Source organism: Amia ocellicauda, chromosome 14 (assembly GCF_036373705.1).
Source record: "Amia ocellicauda isolate fAmiCal2 chromosome 14, fAmiCal2.hap1, whole genome shotgun sequence".
Classification (NCBI taxonomy): Eukaryota; Metazoa; Chordata; class Actinopteri; order Amiiformes; family Amiidae; genus Amia; species Amia ocellicauda.
The window spans coordinates 32,604,436-32,621,288 of record NC_089863.1 but is presented as its reverse complement, the minus strand read 5'-3'; the positions used below and the strand labels follow the sequence as shown (position 1 = coordinate 32,621,288).

Here is a 16,853-nt window from a genome sequence, read left to right as displayed (position 1 = left end):
GGGGAGTGCGCAATCTTCCATAACTCCCTCTGCAAGCTATGGTTTGACATCTTTATTGTACCTGTCAGTCTCCTGCTGGCTCTGTGTGCCTGGCCCTTGCAGCGTGCTCCAACAGCCACTCTTCACACAAACCCAGGCACCATTGCTCTTGCTCCCAGTCTCGTGACCACATCCCTCTCTCCTGCAACATCTCAGCCTTCACACACCAGAGTCAGAGTTGATGGATTTTATTGGGACTCAACATAACATGTTGTTTTCATTGATCCTGCTCAGGACCAGAAAACCACTACTATGGCCCTCCCCTCTGAGACTCCTGCTGCCCAACCTTCTCTGGCACCTGCCCCTAGCAGCCAAAGGTTATGGAGTCAGAGTCCTTGCAACAGTTGCACCCTGAAGCCATTTCTTTAGAGGCTTTGGAAATGGGAGGGGGAGTTAGAGGCCTCAGGAGAGGAGACCAAGGTGTAGTCTTGGGTGAGCTATGTCACCATCAACCCCCCACTGAATGATGACCTCCTGTTTAAGGTGGGGAGGGCCTGAACTGGCCTTGGCCATAGGACCCAAGGCCAGATAATTTGTTCTTTCAGCAGCATGCTTCTTTGGTGAAGCGCCCATGGTCCTCAATTACTTAGATGACTGGCTGCTGTGTGCCCAGTTGCGAGAGCAAGTAGCGGCTGGACTATTTTATCAAAGAACAAGTAAAACTAGCTGTCATAATGACTGGAGTTTTATTATCAAAACACTCTGCCCAACAGTAATTTGTAGCTACCCATCTGAGTAATGTATGGCTATCTGATACATTTTGATTTACATATAGGAAAGGTGCTTACAGATACAGTATCACAAAGTTAACACTTAAAAAAACGACTGGGGTGACCAGTAGCACAGGCCCATTGTTAGCACTAGAACCGCCTTTTTGTGCAGCTTTTGCAATTCAAAACTAAATATCTCTGCGTATATGAAATTTTCCCACAAAACCCATTCTTGTATGTTACTAAATATTTGAAATAAATACATATAATAAATACATATAAATACGGCATTTCAGCTGTAAACTTCTCAAAATTAATACGTTAAAAATACTTTAAAAGATTTTTTACACTTCATCATGTAAGAAACATAAGAAAGTTTGCAAACGAGAGGAGGCCATTTGACCCATCGTGCTCGTTTGGTGTCCATTAATAACTAAGTGATGCAAGGATACTATCCAGTCAATTTTTGTTTTAAAATGTTCCCAAATTTTCAACTTCAACCACATCACTGGGGAGTTTGTTCCAGATTGTGACGCCTCTCTGTGTGACGAAGTGTCTCCTGTTTTCCATCTTGAATGCCTTGAAGCCCAATTTCCATTTGTGTCCCCGGGTGCGTGTGTCCCTGCTGATCTGGAAAAGCGCCTCTGGTTTGATGCAGTCGATGCCTTTCATGATTTTGAAGACTTGAATCAAGTCCTCACGTAGTCTCCTCTGTTCCAGGGTGAAAAGGTTCAGTTCCTCAGTCTCTCAGTAGGACATTCCCTTCAGACCTGGAATAAGTCTGGTTGCTCTCCTCTGAACTGCCTCTAGAGCAGCGATATCCTTTTTGAAGTTTGGAGCCCAGAACTGTACACAGTATTCCAGATGAGCTCTTTTTTTTGCTTGTTTTAAATTCTACACTTTTGACAATATACCCTAACATTCAGTTTGCCTTTTGTATTGCTTCCCCACATTGTTTGGATGGAGAAAGTGAGGTGTCCACATAGACTCCTAGGTCTTTCTCATGCGTTACTTCATCTAGTTCTATTCCTCCCATAGTGTAATTATAGTGGACATTTTTGTTACCTGAATGTAATACCTTGCACTTGTCCAGAAATCATTTTTTATTATCATTATTTATGTTATTAGCAGATTTGCACCTGATCAGCTCAGCAAGATTCTAACTTTCCTTTGGAATTCAATCCTGATCATGTTGCAGACCCAGGTTGCTGGATCAATGCTTTGATTCAGTCACCTGTTTGGCCATGAATGCTAATTATTTTGTATTAGGTGTAGGGCACTGTAATGTTGAAAAATGTGTTTTCTCCTTTCATGTACACAGCTGTAATAGACACATTGCATAAGATATTATATTTTAGTTTTATGCTTTTTTCATAACTGGTTATTTATGTTTTATATTGCATAAGTCTGCTTAGATATGTACATACCGATTTCTACACCAGTTTATACAGTTTATTACATGAGTTTATTATTCGTTTTTTCATTTGTCCATTAGTTTATGTATATGCGCTTGTTTTGAAAACAAAAATACTTAAATTTGCATTGTAATTATAGTGTTTCTGTTCTGAACATATAATGTGAGATACTCATATGTAAACATATTAAGTTTTATCCAACTCTTTGTTTTTATTTTCGTCACACAGTCGCACATTTTGAGGGTGTGGCAGTTATATGTAGTCCAAAATGTATGTGGTTCTAGTGTTAAAGGCAGTTTTTTATTTAGGGAATGTTTTAGGTATTTTATCCAGCAATTAGATTAGATTAGATTAGACTTTGTGCCTTGCATTCAGACCTTCACCATTGTTGACGATTGTTAATTTTTTGTGCTGTTGTTAAGTGCTGCCAAGAGAAAAATTAAAATAAAAACAGTGTAAACTTATCTGTGTCAAGTATCCTGGGTGCTCCAGGATTGATGTCATTATAGTCTGTGTTTGGAACCTTGAATGCTCTGCCATCAAAGGCAAAGCAGACATACAACTCAAAATAAAGGCCCACTTCAGCATCAAAGTTGTTGCATATGAAACATACATATTCATTTTTGTTTCCCACAAAATCTGTGTAAAAAAAGGATGTATATTGAATTTATTCAGCAGCAGAATACCATGTACCCCATCATGTTATGCATGACTCAGGTGACAACTTTATGGGTAAAGTACAACCTTCTTGTTGGATTGCTCCTGTCATGTCTTTGGAACATAGTTTTCTGCTTGGGCAGTGTTTCAACATATTTTTAATGGTTGGAACCAGCTTGTCTGCTTTCAGGAAAATAAGTTTGCCCAGATATTGGCTATTATGTGGGCAATACAAGCAAAATGCATTGCATTTGCCAGTAAACCCTGAAGAAAGCAATTTATATGCCTTGGTCATGTAACTGGCATTATCGGAGACAAATCCAGTCACATTATTAAATTTAACTTCAAATACAGTTGCACATTTCACAACGCTCTGTGCCACCAATGAGTAATTCACAGGGTACAGATTAAGTGTATTGGCCAATATTACATTCAGCAGAGGTATTCGACAGTCCCTGGACAACAAACAAAATATGCAAAACAGACTCTTCAGTAACTACAGATATACTATCACTATACATTATTGTGCAAATCAGCAATTTGTGGTAGATTTTCCCTTCTCAGTTGTCTTGCTGGAGGAATTGGTCTGACATTTATTATAAGCTTGCTGAAAAATGTTTAGTTTGGGATTATATATTTTTTTCCCCCAGGGGAATACTAGCACAAACAAATGCATCTGTCAAATTAAAACAACAACAACAAAACTTCACTGTTTTTAACTTTCTTTCCCCTTACATTGTTTTTAGAGGACACCATCTCATAGCTGACAAAGTCAGCCTTTAATTTTCAGTGTTTTTCAGAAATGTCCTATTGTTGACTTGTATGGTCCAAATACACATTTTATTATTCCCATTAGTGTACAGAACACCAGGTGGATATTGTTGTGTGCATTCACTCAATGAAATGCTTCTCAATTGATGTCTTTGACAACTTTATTTTAACATCAATTAATGTACTCATCACAATATGTTTTTATTTTTCTACTTAATCAAAACGTAATGTGTTGATTTAATAATTGTGAATGTGATAACTATACGTAGTTGCAATGACATCTAGGGCATAAGCAATTGAACTACAACTGAATAAAACAAAAGTGATAAAATGCAGAGCCCTACCTTTGGGGGAAAATCAAAACATCACTTAATCTTGTTTTGAATATACTGTTTACAGGAAGGGTGAATTTACAGTTGCATTTCATACTCCCATGTTTAAATACAAACAGAAACAGAAAACAAAAACAAACAAAAGCATTTTATTTATATATTTTTTTTTCATGGAGAACCAAATAAAATCAAATGCAGGGAAGCATAAACTTAATCCTGGGTATTATTGTGCAACTTCCTGGCTTTCTCTTTGGATCTGTTTTTTACTTCAAGCAGTCTGTTCATATGATCCATGTCGGGTATTGACATGTGTTGATCACTTATATCTGAGTAGCTGGTAGATGTTTAGACATTTTTTATATATACAGAAAAAATATAGGTCACAGTGTCCACTTCACCTTCATTTTGCCAGTGCACTCAAAAGATAATCCAAGTAAACTTTGAAACCTTTGACATCAGTTCTCATGCACCCAGTATCACAGCTTTTCACTTCTTGTTCCAGGTAAGCTGTTTACATTTGTGCCACTCCAAAGTAATTTATAAGCATCACATGATTATAAGAACCACATGACATACCTAATACATCCAATAATAATAGTTCTGATGAAAACCAAATCCAATACATATTCAGGTCCTAACAAAGTGTCCAAGCAGTGCAGCTTCCAAATCAGAAGAAAGATGTATTAAAGAAGACAATCAATTTAGCAAAGTAGAACATTCCAGAGGAGCTTGATTAGAAGGCTCTGAGGAGTCCAAAACATTTTCACCATTAGTGCAGTCAGTGCTATCAGATCCAGTTTCCAGTTACAATGGATGAGGGGGCTGTGTTGTGGATAGTTGTGGGTCCCCAACTGGAGGAGGAGGGGCACGTCTGTAGTGAGAGAAAGAGATTACAATGAACGTGTTTACAATGCACAATTATTATTATTATTATTATTATTATTATTATTAATTTAAGTTTCAATTTGTATTATACGTTTTAAATTACATACAACTTTGTATTGCACTTATGTTGTAAGGGCGTCTGCCAAGAAATAAAAATAATAATAATAACTTCACTATGAAGTGTCAGTAATACAACCCCAATTCCGAAAAAGTTGGCAGCAGTATGGAAAATGCAAAATAACAAACAAAAAAAGTAATTTGAAAATTCCATTCACCCTGTACTATATTGAAAACACATTATTTGATGTTTCACTTTGTGAATTTAATTTATTTTTGAAAATATACACTTATTTCAAATCTGATGACTGCAACACACTCCAAAAAAGTTGGGACAGTCGACTGTTTACCACTGTGTAACATCACCTTTTGAGTGATGACACTTATTAAGTGTCTGGGCACTGAAGACACCATTTGGTAAAGTTTAGCAAGTGGAATTTTCCCCCATTCATCCATTATGCATTTCTTCAGCTGTGCAACTGCACAGGGCCTTCGTTGCCTTATTTTGCGCTTCATAATGTGCCACACATTCTCAATCGGAGACAGGTCAGGAATGCAGGCAGGCCATGCTGGCACCACTCTGCTTACGCAACCATACGCTTATAATCTGGGCAGAATGTGGTTTGGCATTGTCCTGCTGGAAAATGCAGGGACGTCCCTGGAAAAGACAACGTCTGGATGGTGGCATATGTTATTCCAAAATGTGTACATATCTTTCTGCATTAATGGTGCCCTCACAGATGTGCAAGTTACCCATGCCATGGGCACTTGACACACCCCCATACAATGACAGACGCTGACTTTTGGACCTGATGCTGATAACAGCTTGCATGGTCCTTTTCCTCTTTGGCCCGGAGAACACAGCGGCTGTTTTGTCCAAAAACTATTTGAAATGTTGACTTGTCGCACCACAAAACACGATTCCATTGTGCTACTGTTCATCTCAGATGAGACCGAGCCCAGGGAAGTCGGTGGCGATTCTGGACAGTGTTGATGTATGGCTTCTGCTTTGCATAGTAAAGCCTTAACTTACATCTGTGGATGCAGCAGTGAACGGTTTTGACTGACAGAGGTTTACCAAAGTATTCCCAAGTCCATGTCAGGATATCCATTACAGACTCATGACGGTTTTTAATAGTGACATCGTAGGGATCGGAGATCACACGCATTCAGAAGTGTTTTTTTCTGTCTTGCCCTTTACGCACCAAGATTTGACCGGATTCCTTGGATCTTTTAATTATATTGTGCACTGTAGAAGGTGAAATGCCCAAAATCCTACCGATTTGTCTTTGGGGATTGTTGTTCTCAAAGTGTTGGATTATTCGCTGACGCATCTGTTGGCAGATTGGCGAGTCTCAACCCATCATTGCTCTTGAAGGACTAAGTCTTTTTTGGAGGCTCCTTGAAGAACCCAGTCTTGATGCATAGATGATAAAAGGTATTTATTTAACATGCCAGGCCTGGAAGGGGCCCGACATGGAAGCTTCCCACCTCAGTAAGGACTCTTCCTGAATAACAAAAGTATACAGCTTTTATACATTGCAAGACATGTGGGTCTGTGGGCTGGGTCAATCACTGGTTTCCCAGAGTTTTATCTTGAGGTCAGATTTCTGACCCTTGTAATGTTCATGGTAGTCTTCCTCGGAAGAGGTGTGGGATCCAAATAACAGATGTCTTCCTTTGATATACTAGGAAAGGTCCGATCCCACGGATCTTATTTAACAACTGTCAATCGCTCATTAACAAAAACAGTTCCTGCCTATCTGGAGAAAAGATTAAGTCCACAAACAGACTTTTAACAAACAGCTGTGGGCCTTCTCTCTCTCTCTGCAGTTTGATCATTTTATTATTGACAGGAATGTCTAGAGGGTATGCCCTGAACAACTTGCAAAGTGGTTGTTGCTACCATAATCCTACGTCACAAATTCTCCTACGTCACAAACCCACAACATCCGACCTGGACCTTCTCCCTTCTCGTCTCTTCCAAGCAACCGCTCCTGATCTTCTCCCCTTCATCTCCTCCCTCCTCAACTCCTCACTCCTCTCTGGCTGTTTCCCCTCTGCATTTAAACAAGCTGCTGTCATCCCACTGCTCAAGAAACCAACCATTGATGCCACCTCTCCTCAGAACTACTGCCCTGTCTCCCTACTTCCCTTCCTCTCCAAGACTCTCGAGTGGGCGGTCCACCATCAGCTCTCGGACTTTCTGTCCCAACACTCACTCCTTGATCCTCTGCAATCCGGCTTCCGCACAGCTCACTCCACTGAGACGGCTCTCCTGGCTGTCACTGACTCCCTCAGCCGCGCTCGGGCAGCCTCCCTCTCCTCAGTACTCATCCTCCTTGACCTCTCTGCAGCATTTGACACCGTCGATCACTCCATCCTCTTCTCCTGCCTCGCTGACCTTGGGATCTCTGGGACTGCTCTCACCTGGTTCTCCTCCTACCTCAGCGACCGGTCCTACCAAGTGACCTGGAGAGGGTCCTCATCCACCCCCCAACCTCTCCTCACAGGTGTTCCCCAAGGCTCCGTCCTGGGCCCGCTCCTGTTCTCTCTCTACACTCGCTCCCTCATCGCTTCCCATGGCTTCTCCTACCACTTCTACGCTGATGATGCCTAGATCTTCCTGTCTTTTCCCTCTTCTGACCCTCTCATCCCCTCACACATCTCTTCCTGCTTGTCTGCCATTTCCGCCTGGATGCACTCGCACCACCTCAAGCTCAACCTCTCCAAATCAGATCTCCTCTTTTTCCCCCACTCTTCCTCACCTTCTGCTGACCTCCCCATCTCGATCCCCTTGGAATCCACCACACTCTCACCTTCTTCTTCTGCTAAAAATCTAGGAGTCACCCTCGATCCTGCGCTCTCCTTCTCCCAGCACATCACCACGCTGACGCGCACCTGCAGATTCTTCCTGAGCAACATACACCGGATCCGTCCCTTCCTCACCGACCACTCAACTCAGCTACTCGTCCAGTCACTGGTCCTCTCCCACCTGGACTACTGCAACTCCCTCCTGGCCTGCCCTGCATCCACTACCCGCCCACTCCAGCTCATCCAGAACTCTGCGGCTCGTCTGGTATTCTCTCTGCCACGATTCGCACACGCTACTCCACTGCTCCGCTCCCTCCACTGGCTCCCGATAGCGGCACGCATTCAGTTCAAGATTTTGACCCTCACCTACCGCTGTCTTGACCACACTGCACCAAGCTACCTTCAGTCACTCGTCTCTCCATACATCCCCTCCAGACCACTGCGCTCCACCAGTGCCAGAAGGCTAACTCTGCCTCCTCTCCACTCTCCTTCCTTCAGAGCCCGCTCCTTCTCATCCCTGGCCCCTAAGTGGTGGAACAACCTGCCCACCGAAGTCAAAACAGCAGGGTCCTTGACCTCATTCCGGCGCTTACTCAAGACGCATCTCTTCCGACAGCACTTGTAATATTAGTCCTCTATCCCTGCTAGATAGCACTTCAGCTTATTATGCTCCATGCGTTCTTGATTGTTTTCCTCCTTGCTGCCTTTCCCGTAGCCCTAGTCTGTAACTCTACATCTTGACAGCACTTAGCTTTCACCGTCCAGGATGTAGGAAGTCTCTTACTGTACTTGTGTAAATTGTAATTGGAATTTGTAAAATGTATTATTTTGAATTGCTATGTTTTAGCTAAATTGAATTTGTAATGATTGTTGCCTTGTACTTCTCTGTATTTTTGCACTTATGTTGTAAGTCACCCTGGATAAGGGCGTCTGCCAAGAAATAAAAATAAAAATAATAATAATAATAATAATAATAATAATAATACATTTACTTTGCTTGGTCTGCATATTATTAATATAAAACATAATACAGTTTATATAAAACATTAATAACAGCTCTTCACTCCTTATATACTATGATTACACGATTGCCTCACCTGTTTCACATCACCTTCTTATTTCAACTTGTCACATCGCTATTAGTCCTAAATTGCCCCTGTCCCCAACTTTTTTGGAACGCGTTGCATGCATCAATTTCAAAATAAACGTTTACCTTCAAAAAACTATGCAGTTGATTAGGTAAAACATAAAATACTTTGTCTTTATACATTTTTTGTTTAAATACAAGTCAAAGTACATTTACAAATCACTGCTCTTTGTTTATATTAGCATTTTCCATACTGTCCCAACTAGGTACAACAATGTTTTCCTTTTGTGATTTTTAACCCTTTTGCGCATGAGTTCTAAAGGCTACACTGTGCTAATATACTATTGAGGATTAAACCTGCAAAATAAAAGCACTAAACAAAACATTAGCTTCTGTAATGAGGTGCCCGTTGAACCCTAACCAAACAAGAATAAGATGCCATTTGGTGGAAAATTAAGGCATTCAGCACAGTCATGTTCAGCAAGTGGAAGAATAGCTTTCTATACTTGTTTTCTGTGCACAGTCCAAAAAACTAATTTCTATGTCACTTTTGTCGACAGGAAGAAAAAAAAGTGCTGATTTCACCTAGATGGAAGACTCAATGCAATTTGATTTCAGATTTGAAATGATATTAGAGGTTTACTTAAGAATATTTATGATAAATTATACTGCCATATATTACACTTCGATTGACTAACCTTGCGGGAACAACTGCAACATGTGGACCATAGGTGGGAACTGATGATACACTTGGTGTATGTTGCAGTGAGACTGCAGAAACTGGTCGTAAAGGAGGGTCAGCAGGTAGTGGTTTCCGGGGTGGAGGTGGTTTGGCAGGTGCAAATATCTGGAACACAGAAAGAAAGAAGTTGAGATAGTAGAACACAACAAAAATAGTTATGGAATGTGACATTTTGTGGACCACCTTTTACTCAAGCAAATAGCATTAGAAAGTATAGTAAGATACAGGAGGCAGGTGACACATTCAATCACAGCGTATTCACTTTTGTTCAGTGTACGAAGGGTATGTAGTTATGCTCAATTAATTTTTTTGATATATAATGCAACAGTACACAAAGGTAAACTGAGGTTGTAAAAATATGTAGCAAGATTATTGGATCATACTGAGTTTATGTAGTTGAACATTACAAAATCAAAGGCTCTTCAATCAAAACACGACTACTGTAGATCAGTGTTAATACCTGACCTCCCCCCCAAGCCACAGCTATACCTGGCTGTCTCTGAGGACAGGGTCGGGGGGTAGAGGCTTGTTTGGAGCGGCTGGTCGCTCCACTGCCAGCTGAAACACCAGACGAGGGACAGAGAGAAACAATAATGAATGAGACCAATAATTTTGCTTCCACTGCTTTCAACAGTCCTAATATTGCAGTGTGCTTTATTTGTGTGGAGAAAAAAATTATGGGATCAGACCACAAACAAGTTGAACCAAGCAAGAAATGCAACGCAATGTATTGTTATGGATAATTAAAAGAACCATCAGCTTTTCATGCATTGATCACCCCAGATACTGACCAGGTGCTTTGCAAGCACTTAATCATATCAGTGAGATGCCACTGCTTTTGGCAATTCATGCATACATTTGTCATATGGAGGAAGTATTTTGAGGCAAAATTTCACATTCAAAGACTTCCTTCAAGACACAATTTATGATTATTCATGATTTAATGATTATTTTATTTGGGGGACTGCCATGTAGGCTACAGTGGAGTTCGAACTGCACACACACATTCTCCAAAGAGTGTGCCCAGTTCACACTCAGCTGTAGCCTACATGTCAGTCCCCCAAATTAAATAATAATGTTAAATAATAGCGACAGTTCTGTGTGATGAAATACACTTTTTATGAGTGCAAACCAATGGATCCTTTGGAACAATAGGGTGATGGGGCCATCAAACGTGCATAAAATGCATTTTTTTTTTATGATTTTCATGACTTTTCTGATTTTCGCAATTTAGCAATGATGTAAATAATGCTCGATTAAGATATTGATTAAGACATCTTTAAAAGCCCATCCTGTCTCAAAGTGTCATGGTGTACATAGTGCCATATGGTCGCTTCTCTATCTGATTCATGATAAAATATTACATCATGAGCCCTCTCCTTTGAGGTATTTGATTGTGGTGAAGGCTGCACTTGAATTGATAGATACTTTACTCATATAACATGTTGCATATAAAGCAATAATTTTAGGAACAATTAAAGTTTCCCTTTAAGCATGTAGAAGTATTTTACTAAGAAGCCTTTAACATTCTTTAATACTACTTTTAAAACTATCATTGGTAATTGTATCATTGGCTTGAATGGCTGTTAATTAATTTTTGTTGCATAGGAAAGGAGAACCAAGGTGTTTTAAATTTCCCACAAGGCATGAATGATATCTTGCTTTGAATAATGACCCCCCCCCGCTTGGCATTTTATGTTAATAAGAACGATGTATCCTTTGTATATATATTTTTCGTCTGAATGACTCATTCTCAGCTGAATATTTACAGACAGTATTAAACAATTCCACCTGAGAAAGATGTCTTTTAACTCTTGTCTCACATGTTAAGTTACCACAGGGATGTGTGTCTCAGGAGCCCAAAGACAAAATTCTGTAGCATTATGTGGCATCTGTCAATAAGATAATGGAAAATGACTGTGACAAATTAAAGAAATAGCCTGTTTACCTGAATATCAGGGATAGTAGAATGAAAAATAAGGGCTAATTTGAGTTGTTTACGAAGTTAGTTTCACTGGCCTTAATAAATTAATGGAAACTCTCCATTGCTTGCCCCTTTTTGGCATGGAGCAAGATTACCTGGACATCTCTTGACACTGGGTCAGGTGGGAGAGGCTTACTAGGAGGGGCAGGTCTGTTGAGAACCTGTTAGAAGACAGAGATAGAGCGAAAAAAGAAGAATGGCATGCAAGTGAGTCATGCATGAGACAATCAGGTTAATAAACATGCAAGTGTTCAGGTATTAGATTGAAGTGCAATGTTTCAGTGTCAAGAAGAAGATAAATATTTGTCAGTTAGGTAGCCATTCCCAGAGCATAATTAGAAGGGCACTTCTCAATGTGTTAAAAAAAATTGTAGATTCAATAAGACCAAATAGAAACTGCCTGTAATTGTTCTTTTCCATATTCCATAAATCATGATAACAAACCTGAATACATACTACATACTGGTAACAGAAGCAATAGCTAGCTTATCCTAAATTATCCTAAACTAAATGAATGACACTCTAAACCAAAAAAATGTATTAAAGCTCAAAACCAAAACATGGACAGGCCATGTCTAGTCTTAAAAGAAAGAACATTCAACCATTTCACAAGTTTGAGTAAGTAGTAAAGAAAATATAAAAGCATCCCACATTTAAATTATACTCTACTAACATGGTAATCTGACCAAACCCCCTAGGGCACCTCAGCCAGTGGCAGAATCAAGCTGCTAGCAGCATTGAGGAGTGTTCCTGAATAAAAAAAACGAAGTCCAAATTATCCTTATCTTAAAATAAACAATACATAAAATGAATAATACAATATGTCATCTCACCAAAATAACAAAATAAACTACAAGATAATTGTTGCTACCATAAATTGAACATTGTATTTAAATTAAACCTGACGTTTGTGGATCAAATATAAGGTCTTGGTTTGAAGAACTTGAATATGTACATTACAGAAGACTAAAACTTTCAAATACACAGTTAGAAACTCCTAAACACATCCTGAAAAGGGCACAGGAGAGGGATGGCAAGGGCTTGTGGATAGATTTTTAACACACACACACAAAGTTAACGTCCATCCTCCACAGAGTTAAAAAAAAAAACACACATACAACAAAGCATAACCTATTGACTTGTTAACTGGATTTTTTTTGGCCTACACATCGTACATGTAGTTACAAGAGACCACACGAACTGGAACTAGATCTAGAAATATCACAATAAACCCAAACATTTCTTATAGGCCTCCATTTTTTTAATATAGCGATCAAACATGAATATGGCCATGGACTTAAAAAAAATAAATAAAAATACCACAAAGACAAAAGATTTACCTCTTTTGGAGACATGAACACTTCATAAAGGACTTAATCGCAAAATGATTTTATGAACTAGAATAAGCTTCCCTGTGTCAATATAAAAAAAAATCCACTGGGGAATACAAATATTCCTGTCATAGTAAAATGTGTATAATATAGTGACATTAGAGCAAATTAATGATGGTTGTGTTTGTATACATATTTATAAATTAAGATTTATATGAATAAATCGCTTTAAATAAAAAGTTCTGACAAGCTTGCAGATACATGCTCTGCACGCAAAATGCTCTGCACGCAAAATTGATTATATATTTTGAATAGAACTGCCTGGCACCTCCCTGGACCTCGGGAGAGGAAAATTACCAGGAGATCCGCTATTCCCTCCGTGACTGGCTCTCCTCCTCGATGAAGCAGGGAAGTGTGAAAGGATAGTTATATTTTTCACATGCACTTTTATACTACACTACTTTAGGTTTTAAAGTAAGTCCAATACTGAATTTGTTGGCCTGAATACTGAACATGGTTGTCCAGGCTGCACTGCAGGAAACCCTGTCCAAGCTGTGAAAATGCATTTGTAGCTGTAAAGATTATTGAAGTATTCAAATATTTTTTTAATGAAATGCATTTCAGTAGTTGCACAAGCTGTACAACATATAATAATGTAGACAATGCATTATTACATATTAAGTTGTCACCATCATCATTATTATCATTATTTTGATAATAATCAAATCTCAGCACCAAGATTAACACGCACTCATTCTTTTTTCCTGGATTCCAGCTGCACTTCGCTGTGCTTCTTTTGCAGCTGCAAACTTTCTGGATGGTAAGTTTGAAGATGACCGAATAAGTCTGAGGTGTTTCCAGTTGTCAATTGAACTTTCTTCTCACAAGCCATACAAATTGGTGCATCAATCAGTTCTCCTTTTTTGTTTTTTATATGGGCTCAAATTAGCACCATAAGTAATGAATTCAAAATAAAAAATATTGTTAAAATTGCATTGATTCTTTGAATTATTCACATATATGGACTTTTTCTTTGTCCTGTCCATGTTTATCATGGTTAGATCCGCCGACAATAATAATTTTACAGGAGTTGGCAGAACGAGTATGTGTGTTGGAAGAGCATGTGGATACTCTTAGAAACATAAAAGAGACTGACAATTGGTCTGTACAAACCCAGATTCATCCTCAAATTCTCCTGGCCTTGCTGTAACCAGCGAGAGGCCCACTCCGGCAGCTCAACAGTCACAGCAGAATTGTTGGAGCAGAAATCAAATGCTAGAGCTCCGGCGCACCAGTTTCAGAAAACAGATTTCGAACCCCTCAGTGTGTTGTCTGCTGAGAAGGTGCTCATTATTGGAGACTCCATAGTTAGAAATATAAAGAGTGTGTCACCAGCATAAGCAGTACAATGCCTCCAGGGAGCCAGAGTTTCTGACATTGAGGCTAAATTAGACAAACTGCCCAGCAGTAAAGCTTCTACTCTGATTATTCACGCTGGCACTAGCTATATAAGACATTGACAATCAGAGACCAACATTACACAGATGGGATGATGCCTTTAGCAGGCTGTCCTCTCAAAACAGCTGGTTGACAGACTGCTGTGCATTAAATAAATTCATTTTTGTGAAAGTTTTTGTGAAAGGCCTGGCTTATACAGAAGTGATGGGCTCCATCCCAACTGGAGAAGAGCCCTAATGTTATCTGATAATATAGCTAATTGTTTAATGTGACTCTTCAGAGCACAGGTCAGGCTGCAGTCCTACACTCCTACCTGTAACTCCCAGCATAGCCTTACCCCGATCCTGCTTGGGGGCATCCAATAAAGTACAGTCCTGAATTAAATACAGCTCTGGAAAAACTACAAGTTCAGAAATCAATGTTAAGTGGTCTCTTAATTTTTTCCAGAGCTGTATAATACCAATAAAATAAATAGTTATCCTATTAAAACAGTATTTTTTTTTCGGAGCCCTTACTTCAACAATCTAATAAAAGTTAAAATTACACAACAGAAATTACCTGCTCACACTACTTGTCCCATGTATAAGCTTGCAGTCTTAAGCATCTACTACCTAGTAAAGCAGCTTTACCAAATGACACCATAACTGACATGCACATAGATGTTCCTGGCACGTATCCAGTTCAAGACATTGACCCTCACCTACCGCTATCTCGGCCAGACTGCACCGAACTACCTTCAGACCCTGACCTCTCAGTACATCCCCTCCAGACCTCTCTGGTCTTCCGGTGCCAGAAGACTAACTTTGCCTCCTCTCCACTCCCATTCCTCCAGAGCCGCTCCTTTTCATCCCTGGCCCCTAAGTGGTGGAACAACATTCCTGGTCTCTGACAACTTCCCTGTGGGGCTCAGCTATCCTGTTAAATTGCACTGTAAATCTAGTTTTCATCGTACGACTTGCTTTTACATTGCTAGTACTCATGTTGCTTATATTGATTGCCCCTATGTCCCCTTCCGCTGAGCTATTAACTATGACTTCACATCTTGTCTGCAATTATTAGCTCACAAATCTAGGATGTAGGACTTGTAACTGTATATTTCTCTTATGCACTTATGTAATTTTTAACTTGTAATTTGTACTATGCTTTAATCTGTAATTCTAGACTGTATTGCACTTTTATAATGCCCTGGATAAGGGCATCTGCTAAGAAAAAAATAATAGTAATAAATAATAATACTCACCTTTAAAGCCCTGCACGGGCCTCAAATCCAGGCCCCAGCCCGGCCCTTGTCAGACAGCTGATCACAATCTCGGCCCGAGTCTGACTGGAGCCCGTGTTTTTTTTTTTTTTTTTTTCATTACACAGCCTATCCTACTGTTGCAGCCATTAAAATAGTTCAGTTTTGTTTTTAATGGCAAAGTATTTATATTTGTTTTCGTTTCTTTATTAAGTTAATTTAGAAAAATGTTTGGAGCATTTTATGTTTGTTAAATTAAAGTTTTTGTTTTTTAAAGTGACGACCAAGCGGCCAGCGGCCGACAGTGAGATGATCACGTTTGATCAATTTAGCCTCTCAAATCAACACTTGACTTGCCTACAATAAAATCCATAGATATAAAACACTTCAAGCATATCACACAATGTTAGTTTAAATGTTTATCACCACCACAATAAAAAGGCATTTTTGACAAGCTGACCAGGTTGCTCTGCTGCTCGCAACGGCGTGAGGAAAAACGAACGAATGGGCTGTACGATCTAAACACATAAAATAAAACACGCAGGTTATCTTACCTCACAAATCAAGGCGTCACCACAGAATATGGCCATTCTTTTTTCCAATAGTTTCCAACAGTTAGACTAATGAAAATAAAGTCCAATCAAACGAAAAACAAGACAGCCTCCTAGTCTTAACATGGCTACAGCCAGAAGAACAGTCTCTTACAGAGCATCGTGGAGAAAAAGCACAGCATCCACAGTGGACTGTTTCAGTCCAGTCCTGCTTCTTCTGTATCTTCCAGCTGAAGACACGCTGCTGCCGCTGCCGCTGGCGGGGACACTAACACCGTGCAAGCCGGTCTGCGCAGGCGTGGTAGCATGCTCTCCGTGGGAAACCTGTATGCCTGTGTGTGCGTGAGAAGACTGTCATGCGTGTCAGTGTGATAGGTTATAAAACGTCTTTATATGTTTGTTTTACCATCATCAACTTCTCATAGTTTATTTTAATTAATTAATGTCTAAAATATAAAAAGGAGGAGGAGCCTAAAACTATGACGTGAAAATTGGCCCAAAGCCCGGCCCAAGGGGCGTACATAAGTCAGGGCCCATCGGGCTCGGGCTGAAATGCAGGGCTCTACTCACCTTGACTGAAACCTGGTTAAGACCAGATGACACTATTCCATTAGTAGAAGCCTCCCCTAATGACTTCTCTTACTGCCAGAAGGCCCGTACAACAGGCTGCAATGAGGGCTTAGCCACCATCTACCACATAGACCTGTGCCTATATACTAAGCCATTAGATAGCTTCACATCTTTTGAAATTCAATAGGTAGAATGTAGGCTTAACCCTGCTTT

At 39.8% G+C, this 16,853-nt stretch overlaps 1 protein-coding gene across 3 annotated transcripts in view; it reads right to left on the bottom strand.

Annotated features, from left to right (window-relative positions):
* Positions 1 to 3,735: 3,735 nt before the first annotated feature.
* The window catches only part of adam15 (ADAM metallopeptidase domain 15), a 105,403-nt gene continuing 92,285 nt past the window's right edge, over positions 3,736 to 16,853 (bottom strand). Inside the window, exons 21-24 of one of the 3 annotated variants that reach the window (XM_066721643.1) lie at positions 11,589 to 11,654; positions 9,999 to 10,067; positions 9,466 to 9,614; positions 3,736 to 4,795 (exon numbers count right to left, since the gene is read on the bottom strand). In XM_066721643.1, the coding sequence (XP_066577740.1) occupies positions 4,729 to 4,795; positions 9,466 to 9,614; positions 9,999 to 10,067; positions 11,589 to 11,654 (351 nt within the window). In that variant the 3' untranslated portion in view covers positions 3,736 to 4,728. The remainder of the gene's footprint in view (positions 4,796 to 9,465; positions 9,615 to 9,998; positions 10,068 to 11,588; positions 11,655 to 16,853) is intronic. The other 2 variants (XM_066721644.1, XM_066721645.1) reach the window with 2 other exon arrangements.